Source organism: Phascolarctos cinereus, unplaced genomic scaffold (assembly GCF_003287225.1).
Source record: "Phascolarctos cinereus isolate Bilbo 61053 unplaced genomic scaffold, phaCin_HiC Scaffold_7;HRSCAF=346, whole genome shotgun sequence".
Lineage (NCBI taxonomy): Eukaryota > Metazoa > Chordata > Mammalia > Diprotodontia > Phascolarctidae > Phascolarctos > Phascolarctos cinereus.
This window is the reverse complement of record NW_027556180.1, coordinates 85605405-85629464: the sequence shown is the minus strand read 5'-3', so window position 1 is coordinate 85629464 and position 24060 is coordinate 85605405. Positions and strand designations below refer to the sequence as shown.

General features: G+C 38.9%; 1 protein-coding gene across 1 annotated transcript in view; it reads right to left on the bottom strand.

Annotated features, from left to right (window-relative positions):
- Positions 1–23763, bottom strand: part of SUMO1 (small ubiquitin like modifier 1) — a 46051-nt gene extending 22288 nt beyond the window's left edge. The window contains exon 1 of the mRNA XM_020970488.2: positions 23598–23763. Coding sequence (XP_020826147.1) covers positions 23598–23609 — 12 coding nt within the window. The 5' untranslated portion in view covers positions 23610–23763. The remainder of the gene's footprint in view (positions 1–23597) is intronic.
- Positions 23764–24060: the final 297 nt, after the last annotated feature.

The following is a 24060-nucleotide window of genomic DNA, read 5'->3' as shown; positions in this document are numbered from 1 at the left end:
CCTGAGCAAAGAGATCAAGTGACCAGGCCCACAGCCACAAAGCCAACAGGTAACAGAGATAGCTAGTACTTGAATCCAAGTCTTCCCAAGGACAAAGCCACTTGGTAAGACTGTGATAAATTTATGTAAATAATTTCAATGAAGAGAAAGCTGTGAGGTAGTAGAGAGAGCTAAATCAGGAAGACCCACCTTTCTCAGCCAATGTGACTCTGGGTAAGTCACCCAACCTCACAGTGAAACAGGTAATACTCTAAAAGCTGTAGAACAGTTGCATCAGCAAAGGTAATATCCTCACTGGGAGCTTTCAATAGGAATGAAATAACCCGTCGGTTGTAGTAAGATCACAGAGAGCTATACAAAATTGTTGGTCTGATCAAAATTTTCATACAAGTAACTCAGAAAAATATTCTTTGTTATATGGAATGGCTAGGGCAATATAAAAACAAAAGATAACAATATTGTTTTTTAAAAAAACTTAAACTGTTTTCCCTTAAAAACTCTAGATAAGCAGGTTTAAATATCTTATCTTCAGGCTGTACTTGCACCTTATACATTTTAAGCGCTTAATAAAAGTTTGAATTTGATGAATGTCTGTTGAATTGATATTAAATTGATTTATGATCTTTGTTGATTTTTTAAAAAATTATTCTTAACTTAAATATCCAAATGGACATTTCCATATACATAGTAGTTCAGAAAAGGATTGTATATCAAACTGCGAGCCTATATTATGTTTACACAGCTTGCTTTTCTTTTAAATTCATAATAAACTCAACATGTAACTTTGAACCTGTCCTGTTTGTCTATGCTTCTTTCTGACCTTCCTTCTGTTCTCTTCTATGCATTTGTTTTTTAAAAACTGCTTCAATAATGCTCTTTTCTTTTTTTATTACCTTATTCTTACCTTATTCCTTCTACTCCAGTGGAAAAGGGAGGGAGTGGAGAGAAAAAATCCTTTTTACATATAAGTACAACCAAACAAAGCAAATTTTTACATTGGCCAAGTCCAATAAAGAAGTCTCATTTTGCATTGAATCTATCATCTCTTCTGTCAAGAAATGAGCAGCACACTTTCTCAAAGATGTCTGCTACTGCTGTATAAACTGATTTCCCAGATCTGCTCTCTCCACTCTGTATCAGTTCATACAAGCTTTCCTAGCTTTGGCTGAAAATGGTCCTTCCACAGAAGAATTCATGACCAAACAGGAGATAGAGAACATTATGAAAAGCAAAACGGATAATTTTGATTACATTAAATTGAAAAGTTTTTGCACAAACAAAGCCAATGCAACTAAGATTAGAAGGAAGGTAGAAAATTGGGAAAGAATTTTTACAACCAGTCTTTCTGATAAAGGCCTCATTTCTAAAATATATAGAGAATTAAGACAAATTTATAAGAATACAAGCCATTCCCCAACTGATAAATGGTCAAAGGATATGAACAGATAGTTCTCAGATGAAGAAATTAAAGCCATCTATAGTCATATGAAAAAATGCTCTAAATCATTATTGATTAGACAAGTGCAAATCAAAACAACTCTGAGGTACCACATCACACCTATCAGATTGGCCAACATGACAAAACAGGAAAACGATAAATGTTGGAGAAGATGTGGGAAAATTGGAACACTAATACATTGTTGGTGGAAAGTGTGAAATGATCCAACAATTTGGAACTATGCCCAAAGGGCTACAAAAATGTGCATACCCTTTGATCCAGCAATAGCACTTCTAGGGCTATATCCCAAAGAGATCAAACAAATGGGAAAAGGACCCACATGTACAAAAATATTCATAGCAGCACTTTTTGTGGTGGCAAAGAACTGGAAATTGAGAGGATGCCCATCAACTGGGGAATGGCTGAGCAAGTTGTGGTATATGAATGCAATGGAATACTACTGTGCTATAAGAAATAATGAACAGGCTGACTTCAGAAAAACCTGGAAAGACTTATATGGTCTGATGCTGAGTGAAGTGAGCAGAACCAAGAGGACTTTGTACACAATAACAGCCATGTTATGCGATGACTAATATTGTTAAACTGAACCCTTCTCAGCATTACAAGGATCTAAGACATCTCCAGAGGCCTCGGGATGGAAAATGCTGTCCACATCCAAAGAAAGAACTATGGAAGTCGAATCGCCATCACTTATTTTTACCTTCTGTTCAGTTTTGTTTCATCTTTCTGATGGTTCCTCCTATTTGGTTTTAATTTTTACTTACAACTTCACTAATGTGAAAATATGTTTAATAGGAATGTAAATGTAAAGCCTATATCAGATTGTGTGCCGTCTTGGGGGGAAGGGGGGAGAAAAAATTTTCAACTCAAAAACATATGGAAGTATTATTGATAAATCAAAATAAATTAATAAATTTTTTTAGAAATGGTCCTTCCATCATTTCTTACAGAACAATAATATGCTATTACATTCATACACTATAATTTGTTCAGCCTTTTCCCATTTGATGGGTACTCCCTTAGTTTCCTGTTCAATGGTATAACGAACGTAGCTGCTACTAATTACTTTTGGGGCATAATTCCAAACTGTTTTGCAGAATGGTTTAATATATTCACTGCTCCACTAAAATATTACACTTGTGTTCCTGTTTCCCTACAATCAACAATTTTCAACAATTAACATTTTATCTTTTTATCATTTTTGCCAATCTGATGGGTATGAAGTAGAACCTCTGAGTAAAAGTTATAATTCTGTCATTATGAGTGATTAGGAACATTTTTTTCAGGTTACCGATAGCCTGAATTCTTTCTGAAAACCATTTGGTTTTTACCTTTCAACATGCTTAATCAATTCCTTATATATCTTAGATGTGAGACTTTTATCAAATAAACTTGCAACATTTTCTTTTCCCAGCTGTTTCCTTCTAATTTTAGCTGCATTTATTTTGTGCAAAAACTTTGCCATTTATGTAGTACTTTATCTCCAAAAATATTCAACATATGGGACTTTTGGCCTATACAAGAGGCAGGCAGACTCAATACAGCAAAAACCTAAAAATCACAACAGATCTCATAATGATCAAGAAATTCAATATAAAACTACAGCAAGTAACATTTTCCACTCCAAGACTGCAAAAAATTGTCAGCCAGAAGCCCAATGGCAATATTGAAAGCAGATACCAGAAAATTCTATCTTAGCTCAAACAAATGCAATCTCTTCCCACAACCAAAAAAAAACCCAAAACAGACTGACAGACAAGTGCTTCTAGCAAGGTTCTAAATATGAAAGCAGTCAGAATAATGGGCTACTTTGGGAAAGTCTTCAGACGTTCAGAAACCCACCAGTAGGTATCCTGGAACTAGCATTCATATCCTGAAATGCCAGAAGTAGCTGAAAATCTAACACTTACTCTGAATCTCAAAGATCCAGGTGAAGCCTAACCCCTGGGGGTAGAGGTCAGTGCCAGAATCCCCGTCACCATGCAGGACTGGTCACCCCAAATCAAAAGCACATAAAAGGGGCTGGTTGGAGCTAGAGAGATGAGTAAACACAAGATAGGGAGTACTATAAATTTATAACAGAACCAGATAACTAAAAATCCAACCTAAAAGAAGAGAATTAACTTTATGACAACTGCAAGCAGAAATTAGAAGGAAAAACAGACTTCTAAGAATAGATTTTCTACAATGTGGAAAATGACCTAGAGAGTAAAGTAAGATTTTTTTTTTTAAATAAAGTAAAATTTGTGGTGGAGAAAATCAGAAAATAGCTTAGAAGAGAAAGCAATAAACCTTCATCAAGTAACAAACTCCATGAAAATCAGAATAGACCAAACAGATTTCAAAGATCCCATGCAACTGAAAAAATATTAGAACAAAATCAAAAGACTGAAAATATAAAGGGAAAAAGGAAAGGAAAGGAAAAAAGGAAGGTGCAAGGAGGAAAAGAACAAGAGGGTTAAGTAAAAATATAAAGAATTCAATCACCTACTGAAACCCCAAAAGGAAACATCTGAGGAACATCACAGCCAAAATCCTGAGTGTTAAAATTAAAGAAAAAATATTGCAAGCAGCCAGAAAGCAGCTAGAAAGAGTGCAAGTACCAAGGAACCACAGTATCACAAAAGGTCGAGCAGTTTGTACTATTATACAAAGAAGGTCACAGAATATAATATTCCAAAAGACAAAGGCTAACAACCAAGAATACCTTTCCCTGCAATGATCAGTATAATTCTATAGGAGAAAAAATGGATCATTAGTGGATTAGAAGCCTTTCAAGTACTCCTGATAAAAAGCCCAAAGCTGAATAGGAATTCTGAAAAATAAACATGAGTTTCAAGAGAACTTAGAAGGGTAAATTTATCCGAACAATTTTTAGGGCTGTATAATGACAAAGGAAGGGCTAACATGAGAGAGAAAGTCCCTTCATACCCTGAATGTCTTCAAAGGGTATTAAGGGAGCTGATTAAAAACAGAGGACCTGGGGATCAGTTGGTTCTGTCCTAAGGAAAAAAGGAGGGTAAAAGGAATATTCTATTGTAGAAAGGAAGAAGAAGAGAGTGGAACTTACCATTTCTCACAGTTAGGGTTCATGAGAACAAGAGTATACAAACATGAAGGAAGAGGTGGAAAGAGTGGGATCATTCTTATTTGAACCAGAAAAGGAGGGATAAACATAAACAAACACACACATACACACACACAAACACACAAGTACATCCAGCCATGTCATCCCCATGTTCAATAAACTACAGTGGCTTGCTATCACCTCCAGCATGAAATAAGAAAAATCCTCTGTTGTTCAAAGTGCTTTATAATCTGGCCCCTCTACACCTCTTATCCTTCCAGTGTTCTTATATCACACACCTCCACCCTCACACATACTCTCTGAATCAGTGACACCGGCCTCCTTGCTGCTCCTTAAACAAGATACTTCATCTTCTGCCTCCAGATATTTTGTCTGGCTGCACCTCATGCCTGGAAAGCTTTCCCTTCTTGTTTTACTGGCTCAAGTTCCAGCAAAAAATCTCAACTTCTACAGGAAGCCTTTCCTAATCCCTCTTAATTCTAGTGCCTCCTTTCCGTTCAGTATTTCCTATTTATCTTCTATACAGTTATTTGAATGTATTTGTTTTCTTGTATTCCCCCATTAGTTTGGGAGCTCCTTGAAGGCAAAGACTGTCTTTTGCTTCTTTTTTTATCCCCAGCACTTGGCAAAGATACCTGGCACATAGTAGATACTTAATAAAAGTTTACTGATTGACTGGAATGAATGTAAGCTCCTTGAGGGCAGAACTGTCCCACTTATGTATCTGCATTCTCAGCACCTAGTACTGTGCCAGGCACAGAGTGGTACTTAATAAATGATTGTCCATTAATTTGTTAATGCCAGAGTGGCTCTATTCTAATGATTTTGGGACATGAATGTTGAATTTCAACATAACTACAGCTGAAATGAGGGTTTATTTTTTATTTACAGATTACACAACTTAATGAAAACCAGTCACATGGGTAGACAGTCTGCGTTCTCCCCTGGAAAACCTCCAGTTAGGCAGATGGGCTTACTCAATCAATACAAGAGGACACATACAAGAATGATGTGAGATGCACAGGCAGCAAGGGGCTGTGATCTGCATCAGTGAAGGCACTGTCCACACTTAATGAGATCACAGATCGCTTTCTTTGTATTCCCAGAACTGAACACAGTGCCTGGCAAATAGTAAACATTTAATAAATGATTACTGACAAACACACATATATCAAACTCTACAGAGAAAGTAGAAGGGATAGGAAGATAATACTGGCAAGGGAAGAATCATAAGCAAAATTCCCAACTGGAGGGTTAAAAGGAAATAAAGAAAAACAAACAACTGGAAACTAAAGTGGTACCCATTATTTGGAGAATAGATGAACAAATTGTGGTATATGAATTTAACGGAACATTACTACACTCTAAGAAATGATAAGAGATAATTTCAGAGAATCCTAGGAAGCAGGAACTGATATAGAATGAAGTGGATAGAAAAACAGCAATTTATACAATGATAATAGCATAGTGAAAAAAAAAAACAATTTTACAAGATTTAACAACTCTGACCAAAGTCAACTGCATCTCCAGAGCATCTATAATGAGACAAAGTTTACTAGTCTCCTGACAGAAAAGTGACAGACTCAAAGTGCAGAGACATATATTTTTGGACATAGCTACTGTGTGGGCGTTTGCTTCACCTGTTATAAGGGTTTTTTTACCCTTGTTTTTAATTAGGGTGTGGGGGTTGATGGGAAATTTGGTGATGCTGAAGAAAAAAAGAAAACCATTTAAAAACCTTCAAAAGTCCACAGAAAAGTACAGAAGATAAGCAGGACAATTTTGAAAGTAACAAGTTGAGTTATTAATCCTTTCTTTTTTCAAAGCAAGTGGTATAGAATAGTTACTCTCTCATATACAATCCTCTTTTTGTATTCTTTGTATATAGGAATGATCATTTTTTCAGTGTTTAAAAGTTGGGTATTTCACTCATCTGACGGGATGATTAGGTTTTTAACTTGAAACAGCTAAAATTCTTTTAATACATTTTTAAAGGAAGATCCTTTTTTTTTCCCCTAAGGGAAGTATATCTGCAGAAGTATATCTCACAGTGATAAAGGAGTTGCTCTAAGTTAATTCTACTCAGAGCTAAATTAAAATATTTTGGGGACATCATATTTTGAAGTTTACCATTCTTAACTTATACACTCATCTACTCCAAATGGTCTGAGTGAGCAGTGAGCAGACTGATTTAATCAAATATCATTCCAGTAGTATCACAAGACCTTAAATGATAATCTAATTAGAAAGGTAAAGCTAAGCAGTATAATCTTTGAATTCTTTTTATGGATAAATATTTTGGAAGTATTTTCTTTATTTTTTTATATTAAGAATAGGTCCAAATTATTCTTCAAATGTACAAGTGTTTGGAGTTACCTTTTTACACACTATGCTATAAATTATAAAAAAATCCACTGATGCCTTGCCTTAAGACAGTATACTGTTGAAGAAATAGTTAATCATGCTCAGGAAAATCTCTTTGAGAGAGCAAAAATAAAGAAATACCTCCTCAAGCCAAGTCCCTGGGGACAATATTGTGAATTTGATTTATATTTAATGCTTTTAGTGGAATTCTGACCTTACAGAAAACTCTGAAGCCTCTCAAATGTAGCTTCTTCTTAAATTCCTCCAGAGAGCAGGACCACACCTCAAATACTTACTAGCTATGTGAGGACAAATTAGAATTCAGGTCTTTCTGACTACAGGCCAGCCCTCTAATAATCCAATGAGCCACTAAAATGTCTCCAATCCTTATCTTCACTAAAATGTAAATAAACTCAATCTACTCACTTACCTCCTTTTCTAGTAGTTTAGAGGAGTCTTCAGTGTAGGCTTCATCATTTTTCTTGGGGTAAGACTACTCAACTGACATCAAATTCAAGTTCAACCTTCCCAGGAGATGGGATCACCAATTTTTACTCAGCCAGCAACTCTGACAGAACTCCCTACCACCTCCATCCTCCTCTCATAACTTCAAGCTCCCTTTCTATTACCAGCCACGGAAGTAGACACCATTGTTCCACATTATGTTCAGTCATTCAATGCAATTCAACTCAATGAGTATTTAAGTGCTTTTTTTGTGCCAAGTACTGTGCAATGGACGATGCAATGGATACCTAGGATACAAAAGATACAAGTATAACAGTCTCTGCCATCAAGGAGCTTACATTCATAACAGTAGGAAACAATTAAGTACACAGATAATAAAATACAAAATACAAATACAAAATATATAGAAAAACAAAGTACTGAGAGGGTGGGGGTACACTAGCAACTAGGGAGGATTAGGAGAGGCCTCTAGGATGGGAGGTGACATGAGCTGAGCCTCGAAGGAATAACAATTACTCACATGTCTGCTAAAAGGCAGCTGTAAGGAAGAAGTGAATTCCAGACATGAGGGACACCCTGTTCAAAGGCACAAAGGTAGAAAAATCAGGAGTGTGTGACTTAAATAAGCCAGTTTCACTGAAGTGCATGTGCAGAAGAGCAATGTACAATAAAACAGAAAAGGCTGGCTGAATCCAGGCTAGAAGTTCTGGATTGGACCCTGGAACCATTGAAGCTCAATGAGCAAGAGCACCACAGGATCCAACCTGCGCCTTGGCAGCTGTGTGGAGGCTGGTCTGGAAGGAGTGGGGAGAGACTCAACCGGTGGAGGCCAAATAAGAGGCTGCTGTCACAGTCCAGGCATGAGGCATCATCAAGAGCTTGAACCAGAGTAGTGGCCACCTGAGCAAAGAGAAGGGCACGGATCCAAGAGATGTTACAAAAATAGAACCGAGAGAACACAACAAGCAACTGACCAGAGATGAGGTGCTGGAGAGTGAAGTGTCCAGGATGATTCCAAGTACGCAAACCAAGGAAGAAGGGTGGCACTCTTGATAGAAACAGGGAAGGAAAGGTAGACTGAGGCATAAAGATAATGAATACTGGTTAGTGAGGCAGGACTGAAACTCAAGAGAGGAAGAGATTTAAGGATACAGATCTACAAGGCATCTGCACAAAGAGAAATCAAGAAGCATTTATATGCAACTGTGCTCAGGGCAGCTGGATCCACAGGAGCTAATGAAATCATGGAGTTTAGAGACTAGAGGACCCAGATAGGGGCAAGACATGAGTGATGAGGGGCAGCTAGGTATCACAGTAAATAGAGCACTGGCCGGGGATGCAGGAAGACCTGAGTTCAAATTTGACCTCAGATACTTAGTAGCTGTGAGACCCTGGGCAAGTCTTCTGACTGTTTCAAAAAAAAAAGAAAAAAGTGACTGATGAGTTGAGACAGGCAAATTAGTAAGTTTTCAAAGAGGTCTACACAGCTATCTGGCAGTAACTTTTATAAACTATCCACTAAAACATTTGTTAACCTGAAACCAAATCCTCTTCAGTATCCATATTCACTCTGAAATAATTAAAAACAGGAAGCAAGTTGTTCATAGGATTATTCTATTTCATCCTTTACAACAGATACTGCAACACAAACTAAAATATTTAGTAGATGGTATAAAAATTTTTGTTTTTAATAAAAAAGTGATTATTAACAAACTCTCGCCCTCTTACAATCCACCATTACCACTATGGAAGTTCCATCACCAAAAACATAATGTAAGCAATTATATAATATTGTCAATAACAATAAGACCTTATACTTCAGTGCCATATGGTAGACATATTCCTTATTTGTTGATTTTTTTTTGGCTTGTTGGGTGAGGCAATTGCAGGTAAGTGACTTGCCCAGGTTCACACAGCTAGTAAGTGTCAAGTGTCTGAGACCAGATTTGAACTCAGGTCCTCCTGACTCCAAGGCCAGAGCTCTATCCACTGTGCCACCTAGCTGCCTCCTTGATTATTTTTAAAAGCATTTGACTTAGCAGAACAAAGCATAGTGGCACGTGTCTCCTATGCAAAAGTTGTGATAATACAACCTTCCATGAAAGACAAAGAGATAACTTTGTTCAATGACTCTCTGATTTTTATCATCAAGTAATGCAAAAACCAGGTAAATGTACACTTTTTGAAAGTTATTTACTGCTTCCTCCTATTAGTTCTAATTCTTACTTACAACATCACTAATGTGAAAACATGTTTAATAGGAATGTATATATGTAGCCTATATCAGATTGTGCGTCATCTTGGGGAGGGAGGGGGAGAAAAATTAAAACTCAAAAGCTTATGGAAGTAATTGTTGATAATTCAAAATAAACTAACTCAAAAAAATAAAAGAAAAAGGAAGAAAGTATTTACTGCTGCAGTGGCAGCAGAATACAGTGGAAAAGAAAGAATGAAGTAGAGCCAAGATGGAAGAGTAGGAGGAAGCAATACAAGCTCCTCCTCATCTTCCCAGCTCATCCAGACAGACCTAGAAAACACACCAGACCAAACCCTGATGGGGAAATCCAAGTCAGTGAGTCACTTTTCTTGCCCTAATCTATATAGACAGATACCCAGAGAGGTCTATGGATCCTGACAACTAAGTCTAGCGCAAGGGAGACGCTGTGCACCCTGGCAAAAGACATCCCAGACTCAGAGCAGGGCATAAAGACAGTAACAAGTGCCATCTGGTAATTCTATCATCCACTATCCAATGGATTATGTACATAGGTCAGACTGAGGAGGGAACCCACACCCAGAAGTAAAGAACAGTGGCAGGTCCTACTCTGTGTGCAGAGAAAAGAGCAAGCTCATAAACAAAGAGCAACCAAGAGGCTTGGACCACAAAAGCAGGATGATGTCTCAGTTCCAGCTTCTAGAAGCCTGAAGGCTGCAGAATAACCAAGACAGGAATCTAAACTCAAGCTTATAGTTCTATCACATTAAACTAGCAGCTTCCCAGCTAGCTGGTAAGCCAGGCTTTGGGTCTAGCAGCAGCCTAATGTTGTACAGACCTAAACCCAGGTCAGGAATTTGCAGAGCTGGGGGGTGGGGGGTGGGAGGAGTCATCAAACTTTGCCCTGGATCAAAGCATTGTGGGAGCACAGAAAGCCTGCAGCCAAGCTGTCCCTTGAGATTCTAGAATGACACAACACTCATTATCCCAAGAAAGCAGCTTAAAAGGACTAGCTCAGAGCTTGCCTCCAGAAATGAACAAAGCCCAGCCCTAACAACAAGGCTGAAGTCAGGAAGCAGACTGAAAAAAATGAACAAATAAAAAAAAATCCCACCATAAAAAGCTATTTTAGTGATACATATTCAGGTAGGAAAACTCAGTAAAAGAGAACAATTTCAAAACATCTTTAAGTAATGCCTCCAAGAGTAACAGCTTGGGCACAAATTCAACTACAATTCCTGGAGATGAGTTTTTAAAAACATTAAAACAAGTATTTTTAATAAAGAAAATGAAAGTGCTAGAGGAAAAAAATCAGAAAAGAAATGAGAGCTATGGAAGAAAGAACTGGAAAGGAAATTAATGGTTTGGCATAAGAGCTACAAAAACTTGTCCAAGCACAAAACATTCCCTGAAAATTAGAATGGACCAAATAGAAACCAATGTCCACAAAACAACAAAAAAAGTTAAAACAAAGTCAAACCACTGAAGAAGTAAAATAAAATGTGAGGAAAGGACAGATGAACCATGAGCCAAATCCACCCTGCCATCAGTTTTGTATATTAAAAAATATAAAAAACCAATCTTGGATCACAGGATATATATAAAAGCAGCCTCCACTATAAAGGAGAAGAGAATCTGGAATATCATATTCCAGAAGATAAAAGATAAATAAGCTTAGAATTGAAAATAAATTACTCAGCACAATAGAGTATTATAATCATAGTGGGGTGGAGGAGGGAATGGATCTTTAATGAAACAGAAGACTCCCTAGTATTTCTGATGAAAAACACCAGAGCTGTGAAGAAACCTAAAAGTTCAAACATCAGAAGTTAAGAGAAACATAAAAAAGGAAACAGGAACGAACAATGATGACAGAATAAACAAGGATAAACCAATTACATTCTTACTTGAGGAGATGATGCATGTGTCTTCTCTGAACTCTATCATCAAGGGTCACAGAGGCAGTCTAATAAGATGGAAGGACTGAGAGGGCTTCTGTTAGGTCTTGATGATTTTAAGAGAAGAGAAACAGGTGAAGGGAAATACACGGGGGTGGGAGGGTTGACATGGAAGAAATGAAGATTAGGAAAAATTATTTCAAATAATCAGTATGCACAAGTAAGCATCTATACAAACAAGAAGAGGGGAGCGGTGGTGTGGGGAGGTTGGCTGACACTTAAACCTCACGCTCACGCGAACCTGTCAAAGTAGGGAAGAGAACACAACCATGAGCGTGCACACATACAGTGGGTATAGAAATACATTTCACTCAACAAGGAAATGTACAGCAAAGGGAAGAAGGGGAAATCAGAGAGAGTGTAGATTAAGGGAGGAATCCGTCATTAGCAAAATAAACTAAGAAAATAACATTTAAAAGCTCATTTTGAAGTTGCAAAGAATGGGAATCTGAGGTGCCACAGACTGGGGAATGGCTGAATAAATAATGGTATATACATAAATGTGATGGAATGTGCTGTAAGAACTGATGAAAAGGGATGATTTCAAAGAAACTTGGAAAGATCTGTATGAACCGATGGAGAGTGAAACGAACAGCACCAGACACAATGACAATACTGTAAAGAGGAACAATTCTGAAAGACTAGGGACTCTGATTAGCGTAATGACCAACCCCAGCTCCAGAGACCTAAGGATGAAACACGCTTCCAACCTTCTGATAGAGAAGGCAAAGGACGCAAAAGTGCAGAAAGAGACATATATTTTTGGATACGGCTAATGAAGAAATGTGTTTTGTTTGACTACACATTTGTTTGTAACATAACATGTAAAAGGTTTGGTTTTTCTTTCATTGTCAATGGGGGAGAGAAGGGAAGAGAAGGCAAACTGTGCTGATAAAAAAAAAATCTAAGGAAAAATTTATAGAGGAGGCTTACATGGATCCAAAGCCGAAAAGTACACCTAAGAGAAGGCCATCTAGTCCAACCCCCTCATCTTATAGAGAAAGATAGTCAGGCTCAGAGAGATTTTAAATGACTTATCCAAAGTCACAAGTAGTAGGCCACAAGAGTTAGGGTTTGAATCTAGGTCTACTGAATTCAGAGCAAGTATTCTTTCCACTGCACCACAGTGCCCCTCCTGACAGGGCACAAATCACACAATTCCTAATCCTGGAGCACTTTTTCCTACATGCTTTCACCATATCATATATCAAAGTATATGTTAACAGGATTTGGAGGATCTTGTCAAATGCTTGTTGGAAGTTAGCATGGTACAGCGAACCTGGTGATCAGGTGACGCCTGGATTCAAATTCCACCTCTGACACTTACTAGCTACATGACCTGTTATATCTTTACTTCTTCAGCCTTTGCAGCATAGTCTGGGATAGATACATGCTACAATGAGCTTCGTAGTGCTCCTTTTGCTGATGGTCATTATCATGAGCAATGCCAGATGAGATGACCAAATGTGCCAAAATATGATGGTTTTTAATTGTCTTTGGAAAATTGCCTTTCCAAGGAGAAACATCCTTTCCTTTAACTGCAACTTCCTCATGTCTTCTATTTTTTAATCACAAGATGGTCAATAATACTGATGTGATTCAATTATTCCAATGACATATCAATTTACTGGTCATTAGCAAAAGATTACACATTTTAAGTGCCAATTCTTAGATCTCCCTGGCTCTTTTTCATCCACTCCACCAACATCACTTTGGAAGAAGATGGGGGTAGCATAGAACTGGGGTCCAAACATACCTCCATTCAAATACCATTCCTTTTTCTCCCCTACCCAGTTGACTGGGCTTCATTAGCATTTTTTTTTCTTAAACTTCATCTTTAGGGGCAGCTAGGGGGCACAATGGATAGAGCACTGGCCCTGGAGTCAGGAGGACCTGAGTTCAAATCTGACCTCAGACACATAACACTCACCAGCTGTGTGATTCTGGGCAAGTCACTAAACCCCAACTGCTCTCACCAAAAAAAATAAAAAATAAACTTGATCTTTGGAAATAATTAACTACTGTCATATAGTCCCCAAAATGTGGTTAAGCATTGTATATCATTTAACAAAGCATAGTCTAGTCCCCCATAGGCACTTGAGTTAATCACATAACCTCTGATGTTGTAGAATCCACTGAATTGGGAGCCAGAAGACTAGGATTCCAGTCCCAGCTCCACTTCGCTCCACTTCTATGTTGAAAGACTGACAGGGTGGGGGGGAGGGTTGGGGGGGTGTGCGTGCGCGTGCCCCTGGACACTCCAATACTTCAAACTCCCCATTTATAAAATCAAACTTACCTTTCCCTAAAAGCTTACTTTTACCATCATTACTTCTTTAGAAGTATCACCATTATGCCTGGAGAATACTAGAGAATCAACTAAAGAACTAGTGGAAATAATTAACAACTTCAGCAAAGTTGTACAATATAAAATAAACTCACATAAATCATCAGCCTTTCTATATAATACCAACAAAGTCCAGCAACAAAAGATAAAGAGAAAGTTCATTTGAAATAACTGTAGACAATCTAAAATACTTGGGTGTCTCCCTACCAAGACAAACCCAGGAACTATGTGAACATGATTATAAAACATTTTTATACAAATAAAGCCATATCTGAACAACTGGAGAAATATTTATTGCTCATGGGTAGGCTGAACTAATATAATAAAAATGACAATTCTACTTAAATTAATCTTGTCATTCAGTGCCATATGAACCAAACTACCAAAAGGCTATTTTACAAAGCTTAAAAAAAATTTCATCTGGAAGAACAAAAGGTCAAGAATATCAAGAGAATTAACAGGAAAAAAAAGTAAAAGAAGATGACCTAGCAATACCAGATCTCAAACTGTATTACAAAGCAGCAGTCATCAAAACAATCTGGCACTAACTAACGGACAGAGTACTGGCTACACAATACATAATAGGTAATGACCATAGCAACCTAGTGTTTGATAAGCCCAAAGACCCAAGCTTTTGGGACAAGAGCTCACTATCTGACAAAAACTGCTGGGAAAACTGAAAAGCAATTTGGCAGAAAATAAGCATATACCAATATTTTACACCATATACCAAGTTAAGGTCAAAATGCGCATGATTTAGATTTGAAGGGTGACACCATAGAGGAGCATGGAATACTTTACCTGTCAGATCTATGGATAAGGGAAGAATTTATGAGCAAACAAGAGACAGAGAGTATGACAAGATGTTAAATGGATAATTCTGATTACATTAAATTAAAAGTTTTGCACAAACAAAACCAATGCAGCCAAGATTAGAAGTAAAGCAGGAAACTGGGAAAGGGGGAAATTTACAGTAAGTTTTTCTAATAATATTTATCAACTATATAGAGAAATGGGTCAAATTTGTAAGAATACAAGTTATTCCCCAACTGATAAACGGTCAAAGGATATTGCTGTTTGTCCTTCATTCTGGAAGACGACCATGACATCAGGGGAAGGTGATGTCATGACTTACAACTGAATTAGATTCAAGTGAGTCAGGGCTGTGCAAAGTCAATAGCCTCACTCCACAGCCATCTGGGTCTAGTGGCAGATATTGATCAGGGTGACTAGAGATGGTCCCCATAGGTCAAAGGATATGAACAGTTTTCAGAAGAAATCAAAACTATCTATAGTCATATGAAAAAATGCTCTAAATCACTATGGATTTGAGAAATACAAATTAAAACAACTCAGAGGTACCATCTTACATCTATCAGATTGGCTAACATGATAGAAAAGAAAACTGATAAATGTTGGAGGGGGTGTGAGAAAAGTGGGACCCTAGTGAACTGTTGTGGAGTTGGGAACGGATCTAACTATTCTGGAGAGCAATATGGAGCTATGCCCAAAGGCATATCAAACTACGCATGCTCATTGACCCAGCAATACCACCACTAGGGTCTACATCCAAAAGAGATCAAAGACAAGGCTAAAGGACTCATGTACAAAAATATTTATAACAGCTCTTTTCTGGTGGCAAAGAATTGGAATTGAGGAGATGCAGGGCAGCTAGGTGGCACAGTGGATAGAACACCCGCCCCTGGAGTCAGGAGGACCCTGAGCTCAAATCCAGCTTCACACACATAATACTTATCAGTTGTGTGACTCTGGGCAAGTCATTTAAATGCAAATGCCTTGCCAAAAAAAAAAAGAAAGAAAGAAAAATTAAGAAGATGCCCATCAGTAGAGGAATGGCTGCACAAGATGTGGTATATTATTGTGACGAGATACTATTGTTCTGTAAGAAATGATGAACAGGCTGACTTCACAAAACCCTGGAAAGACTTGTATGGTCTGATGCTGAGTGAAGTGAGCAGAACCAAGAGAACGTTGTACACAATAACAGCCACGCTGTGTAATGACTAATATTGATAAACTTAACCCTTCCCAGCAATACAAGGATCTAAGACATCTAAAGAGGCCTCGTGATGAAAAATGCTATCCACATCCAAAGAAAGAACTATGGAAGTTGAATTGCTATTTTTTTCCCTCTTCTGTTGAGTTTTGTTTCCGCTTTCTGATGGTTCCTCCTACTGGTTTTAATTTTTACTTACAATACTAATGTGAAAATACGTTTAAAAGGAATGTAAACGTATAGCCTATATCAGATTGTACTCCGTCTTGGGGAGGGTGGTGGGGAGGAAGGGGGAGAAAAATTTTCAACTCAAAAGCATATGGAAGTGATTGTTGATCAAAATAAATTAAAAAAATTTTTTTTAATTTAAAAAAAAAAGAAATTATGAAGGGGATGGTTTCAGAAAAACCTGAGAAGACTTACATGAACTGATGCAAAGTGAAGTAAGAACCAGGAGATCACTGTACCTAGCAACAGCATTACTATACAATGATCAACTGTGAATGACTTAGCTATTCTCAGTAATACAAAGATTTAAAACAATTCCACAGGACTTACGATAAAAAAATGCTATCCACCTTCAAAGAAAGAACTGATGGAGTCTGAATATAGATTGAACCATACTATTTTTTGTGGGGGGTTTTTTGCTTCATGTTTTATTTTACAATATGATGAATATGGAAATGTTTTGCATGACTACACATACATAAACTATATCAAACTGCTTGCCTTCTCAATGGGGGAAGGAGGGGAGAAGGGAGGGAGAGAATTCAGAACTCAAAATTTAAAATGAGTTTAAATTTAAAATAAAAATTTAAAACTCATTTTAAAAATGAATATTAAAAAATTGTTTTTACATGTAATTGGGGGAAAAAATTAAGTATTTTTTTAAAGTACCACCATTTACTGTCTTTCATCTTGGAAACCATTGATCCTAAGCAGAATCAGTTGTCAAGTCTTAACAATTTTACTTCATACCATCCTTCAAGTATGCCTTAATTCTCTCCATTTTCACTACCATCATCCTAATCTAGTCCTCATTACCAGTTATCTAGACCAAGGATTGGAAAACTAAAGCCAAGTCTAGACACTGGGCCCTGTAGAGCTAAGAATGGTTTTTAAATTTTTAAATACAATCAGATTTTATCTTAAAATGTAAAAATCATTCTTAGCTACCATTATAGGCAAGGGATCCCTGATCTAGAGTATTGCCAAGTATATTCTTAGTATCACTGCCAAATTAATCTTCCTTGTTCACAGATCTGCCATATCACTCTTCTGTTCAAAACCCTTCAACGGTTTACTTCTGCCTATAAACTAAACACCTTAATCTTACATTCAAGGGCCTCCACCATCTGGTATCAACCTTACTTTACAGCTTTATCTTACAGAACTCCACTCTATACTCAAAGTCCAACTAGATTATTTAATATTCCTTTCATATTCCTGCATATGCCTTGTTAACTCTGTGCCTTTGCTCATACGGTTTATCCCCCATGCCTTTCCATTCTCCCATCCCTACCCCTCCTCCAGCTAACCCTCTCTGAGTCTACTAAATTCCTACCCTTCCTGTTAACGCCAATTAAAATGCCTTCCACCCAAGCTGTTAATTACTTTTCATCATCTAAGGCTTCACAGGGTATTTTGTACCCCTTTCTCTTGCACTAATATATTACAGTTTTTTCTATTCATGCTGTATTCCAATATTAGACTGATTCTCCACTAGTGGCATTCAATGTTTGTTGAATGAATGAGGAAGGGATATTTTGGCCTAGCCAATGGACCTTGGTCCTTCAGCTGGTTTCCACAGCTTCCAGAACCGGAAAAACAACCTAATATCAGTTCTACCAGTTACCAGCAAAAGAAATGCCCAAAGGCACCAATATTATTAGTACAACTCATACCTCTTAGGCAACTATCCAGACTTGGAATCAGAAAGACTTATACTTGTAAGTTCAAATCTACCTTCAGACATTTACTAGCTGTGTGACCCTGAGTAAGTCACTTACCCCTATTTGCCTTAGTTCCTCATCTGTAAAATGAGCAGGAGAAAGAAATGGCAAAACCACTCTAGTATCCTTGCCAAGAAATCCTCAAATGGGGTCACCAAGAGTTGTACACAACTGAAAAAACTGAACATACCTTTTAAAATTAAATACTAAATGTAAGATTCTCCAAAGGTTGAAATACTCAGTAATAGAATACTCAGTAAATAAAGTTGAAATACTCAGTAACAGAATGAAGTATCAATTAAGTCAGTTAAGAAGTATTAATTAAGCCTCCACTGTGCGCCAGGCATTGTGCTAAGTAAGCTCTGGAGATACCAAGGCAAGAAAGACAGTCCCTGCTATCAAGGAGCTCACAGTCTAATGAGGGAGACAAACATGAAAACAACTATGCAAATTATATTAGATATAGGATAAATTAAAACATTACCAAGAGAGGAAACTTGCTATTACTCAGGGAGATCAGTAAAGGCTTCTAAAAAGTAGGATTTTAGCTGGGACTTGAAGGAAGCAAGGGAGACCAAGAGATGAGATGAGGAGGGAAAGAATTCCAGGCATAGGAAGGAGAGAGACAGTGAAAATGCCAAGAAGGGGCCAGATTACGTAGGGCTTTGAAAACCAAACAGAGAATTTTTTGTTTGATCTTGGAGATGACAGGGAGCCACTGGAGTTTATTCAATAGGTGGAGTAACATGGTCTAACTTTGCACCTTAGGAAGATCGATTTGACAGCTGAGCAGAGGATAGACTAGAATGAGAATAGAACCAATCAAAAGGCTAATGCAATAGTCTTAATTTAATCAAGTAAATTACATATTTAAATTTTGACCACTTTCATTTCCTTGGAATTTCTTCCTTCAAAGCAGAGGGGACAAAGAAAATACTTTAAAAGTATCATAAAAGTTCCCACTGAATCATGAAGCCTATGCCTGGTGCTTCATTTCTTTCCAGGTACCTTCCCTATTTCATTACTGGAAAAGGAGGTAATAAAAATAACAATGACTGACACTAAATAGCATTTTAAAGTTCGCTAAATAGTTCACGAGTTATTTCATTTGAGCTAAGGTATCAATGCTGTACCTGGCAAAATACAAGATATTTAAACTCCTTCATGTCTTAGATTTCCAATATGAACTATTCACCCCTCTCTTACATGGGTGATATAAAAATGGCCTCTGTATTCAGGTTCCAAAATGCTATTAACTACTACTTTAACTAAAGGTTTCTTCATATTGGCTTGTAATTACAATCTGCAGCTTCCAAGAGTGGCATGTCCTAAGTCTGCCTCACACAAGAAAAAAATGAAAAATTTTCCTTGCCCCAAAGAAGCCTATATATATAAATATTCTGAGTTCAACAATGTATTTTTTCTTATTACCTTAACCACATGCTCAAATCACAGCTAAATTCTGGTACGGTTGTATTCCTATATATACTAAACTTAACTGACAAGTTTTTATTTACGAATCAGTTCACCATACTCATTCCAACCTCAAGCTAGTCCTACTAAGTAAGATTAGTAGCATAAACAATTATTAGACAGATATAAAGAACACTAGAGGGAATATTACTACCCCCACAGAAAAAAATGATTATATAGTATATGTGAATCTGTTGCGGAGGAAAGAAATTTCATTTTTGGAAGACATATATAATTTTATACATACATACATATATATATATAAGCATATACATATACATATATGAATTCCTGTAAAAATACATTCAAATATGACATCCCACTCCAAAAATAACTTCTACAGGTAAAATTCTTGTATCACAAATTCCACTAGACATCTTTTTGTTGCAATGTCATTCTATTAACAATGAATACATTGCTGGAAATCAGCAATACTGAAACAAAACAGTAGGTGCTGGATCTCTTTGTAATCAAACAAGATGAGAAAATTAGTGCTCTGAACTTCTTAGGAAGATGGGAGTGTCGTACTCAAATCACTCTTGCCTCCACCTTTGCTAGGATGCTCAGAAAACATCACAGTTGAAAAAGCCCTCCTTTTATAGATGAAGAAATAAAAGACCACTTCAATGTAACAACTTCTAGATCTTTTTGTGTTGTTTTGCTTTAATGTTGGGCTTCAGGTGGTTTTTAAGAGGCATAATGTTGCCATGGAAAGAGACTGGGTCTGGAGGGACATAACCTCTGTTCTGATCCCAGTTTGTTTCTTTAGGACCTTTGGGCAAGTCTATCAACCTCTCTGGACTTCAAGTGCCCCAGCTGTAAAATCAGGTGGGGGATGGAATGGAGGAGCTTTAAATTCTCACATAGTTCCAAGTTTATGATGCTACATTTAAGGGGAGACAAGGGTTAATGGTGAAATACAATTAAAACAGCACAAAATCAAGGTAATTACAGTCATTATAGACAATGGCTCTTCCATACCAGTACCCCCCAGAAAGCACTCACCCCCTCACCCCCCCCACCCCTGGTGATTATCTAGTGATTGTTTGGAAATTCCTAAATTCATAATACATAGGCATCAGTCCTGTTCTTTATATTGAAGGTGTTCTTCAACATAAAGGAGTTTCACTTTATCTCCTAAAGCAAGTAATTTGTTCTCTGTGATGACAACTAACCCAATAAATCTTTTTAAAAGTTTAACTTTTCTCTATAGTCATATGAAAAAATGCTCTGAATCACTACTGAGAAATGCAAATTAAAACAACTCTGAGGTACCACCTCACACCTATCAGACTGGCCAACATGACAGAAAAGGAAAATGGTAAGTGCTGGAGAAGATGTGAGAAAAACTGGGACACATGCACTGTTGGCGGAGCTGTGAACTGATCCAACCATTCTGGAGAGCAATTTGCAACTATGCCCAAAGAGCACTCCTTTGTTTCATCCAGTAATATACCACTAGTATGTCTGTATCCCAAAGTGATCTTAAAAGGGGTAAAGGACCTACAGGCACAAAAATATTTATAGCAGCTCTTTTTGTGGTTGGCAAAGAATTAGAAATTGAAGGGATGCCCATCAATTGAAGAATGGTTGAACAAGTTTGGTATATGAATGTAACAGAATATCATTGTGCTATAAGAAACGATGAGCAGGTGGATTTTAGAAAAACCTGGGGCATATATGAATTGATGCTGAGTTAAGTGAGCAGATCCAGGAGAACACTGTACACAGTAACAGTCATACTGTATGATGATCCACTATGATTAACTTAGCCCTTCTCAGTAATAAAATGATCCAACACATTCCAAAGACTCATGACAGAAAATGTTATCCACATCCAGAGAAAGAAATATGGAGTCTGAATGCAGATCAAAGCACATTTTCACTTTTTTTTGTTTTTTTGTGGCTTTTCCCTTTTGTTCTGTCTCTTCTTTCACGACATGACTAATATGGAAATGTTACCATGACTGCACATGTATAACCTATATCAGATTGCTTGCCGTCTTGGGGAGGGGAAAGGGAAAAAATGTGAAACTCAAAATCTTATAAAAATGAATGTTGGAAACTATCTTTACATGTAATTGGAAAAAATAAAATGCTATCCAAAAAAAAAAAGTTTAACGTTTCTCATTTTAAAGGCAAAAATGTAAGAACTATTCCTTGGTTTCGCTATTATGACTGATCATGAACTGAGAGGTCCCTAAAAAAGATGCCTTTAAAGTAGAATTTTTGATCAGATATTGTGCATGATATTCTAAAAATTGACTGGCATTGTACTTGAAAACTTAGGACTCCTGCTCTTGATTTTAAATCCTCCAAGGATTTTTCACCTTTTTTTAAATCAGGTCTTTCATCTTTTAATAAATGTTAACTTTTGAAGATGATTCAAACTCCCAGTTCAGAACTACTAACTTACCTCCTAGCTTTCTAAGGAATTACCCTTATTTCATAACACTTGCCTACTTTATTCTGGAGCAAGATACAGTAATTTTTATTTTCTCAAATAATTCCTTTCTATTTTGAGGCTGCAAGGTGTCACAGAGAACAGAGCACTGCACCTAGAAACAGAAAACCTCAATTGAAATTGGCCTTAGGACTCTTTCTCAGCTCTGTAATCCTAGGCAAGTTACTTAACCTGTCTGCCTTAGTTTCCTCAACTGTAAAAAGAGGGAAAATGATGGCACTTACCTCCCAGGGTTGTTTTGCTCATCAAATCCCCACATAGTACATGCTTAATAAATGCTTTTTTGCTTCCTTGTAGGTTCACTCATCCCCCAATATACTTTTATATAAGAAATTGGAAACATGTTTCCTAAGCACTACTTAAACATCAACAAAGGACTGATGAAATATTTTACTTGTATTCTCTAACTGGTAACCGAATAAACAATTTAATGAGATATGTTATAATGATATTCAGATGCCAACTTGGGAATTAGGCTATTATATGCTGCATACCATCCAGAACTAACCTAAATAATGGTTTTGCCTTTTATAACAAAAACACGTCTCAAATGTCTCAATTTCCTAAAATCCAATGTGTTTCCCTCAACAGCAATGCTGCACAGAACTGACAAACACGTGGATTAGTTTGCCAAATTTAAAATTCCAATCCTGCTGCAGTGTTTTAAATCAAAAGAAAAAATTTTAGTGTTTTCTTTCACATAAGAAATTGACTCTTGATTTCTCCATTTGACATCAATCGAATACTCTGAACATTAACAAGTGCATTGTAAATGAGATATAAACACTGGGCAAACTACGTAGCAAGTGGGGAAAGGCTCCTCTACAAAGATTCTGGATGGACTCAAAGCCCAAATTAATTCACCCAGGCTAGGATGGAAACGGGGTATCCTGGCGTAATAGCTTTCGGAAACCCGCGGGAAGCTCCCTCAGTTCCTATCCTTTTGTTTTACTCCGGGGTGGACGCAAACATCAGTCATCACTAGGCCAATGCCCAGATAAAGGGCTGGGGTGGGCGAGCCGGGCGCTGTTCAATCGGGGAAACGCTTAACCAATCGAAAGTAACAAACAGGAAAAGTTCACGGAACAAGGGGAGCCGCCACCATCCCCAACCACCCCAACCATCCCATCCACCGGAAAAAAGAAAAAAAAACCATCAAGAAAGAAAAAGCCCGAGGCTGGGGCAGACGCGGGGCCCGGCCCTGTCGAGGGCCCAGTTGCCAGGCTGGGAGCTAGCGCTGCCGGGCTCCCGGCGACCTTGCAGCCCCCGCCGCCGCCTTGTCCCCAGCATTCGAAGGGGAATCCACCTCCACGCCCCCACGCCCCCCCCCCCCGCAGCTTGAGGCCCTGCCGGCCGCCGCGCCGAGCTCCCTCTCCCGTTATATAACCGGGGCCTAGGTGCCCGCGGCCGCCGCCAGGCGCGATGGGGCTCTGCGGAGCCCAGCTGCTCCCCGGGGGCCTTCGCCACGGCGGCGGGCAGGGCTCCGGAGCCGGCTGACACCTGGCCCGCGGGTCCGGCGACCCGAGGTGCCTCGGGCGCCCTGGGTCACAGGGAAGTGCACGGACTCCTCGAAGGGGCGAGGAAGTGCCGGCGTCGGGAGGCCGGGCCCCGGACGTTCGGGAGCCCGGCGCCGGCCCTGGCTCGCTGCTCGCCCCGCGCCTGCCGCCCCCTCCCCTGTCTCCTGTGCCCTCTCCTCCCCGCCCCCATTCCCAGCCCCAGCCGAGGGACCGGCGGCACTTCGAGATGGGAGGCCCCGGCGCGACTCCCCGCCAAGCCGCGGCCCTAAGCTGCCTACCTGATCAGACATGGCGACGGCTGCTTCTCCCCGGGGATCTCGGCACGATACCGGCCTCGGAAAGGCGAGAACCACTCTCCCGGGCTCCTAGACCTGTCTCTCCCTTCCCCACAGCACAACACCGCGGCCGCAGGGACTTCCGATGCGCCTGACGTCACTTCCGTTCCCCGCCCAGAAAAGGAGCGAAGAGCTGGAGGGGGCGGTGGGAGAAGCGGGAAGAGGGGATGGGTGTGGGGGGGAGTGTCCCGAACCGACCCCGCGGGGTAGCCCTGGTGAGGTCATGCTGGGCCCAATCGCCGCGGCCCAGGTGGTGCCTGCGGCTCAGGCCGGAAGAGCGCATCGAGCTCTGCACCAAGGGGCACGTCCTGACCGCCCTTTGGCCAAGGGTGAATGGGATCCGCATTCTAGGACAGTAGAGGTAGCTCAGCTCCTCTCCCTTCTGTTGCAGATGGGGAAGCTGAGG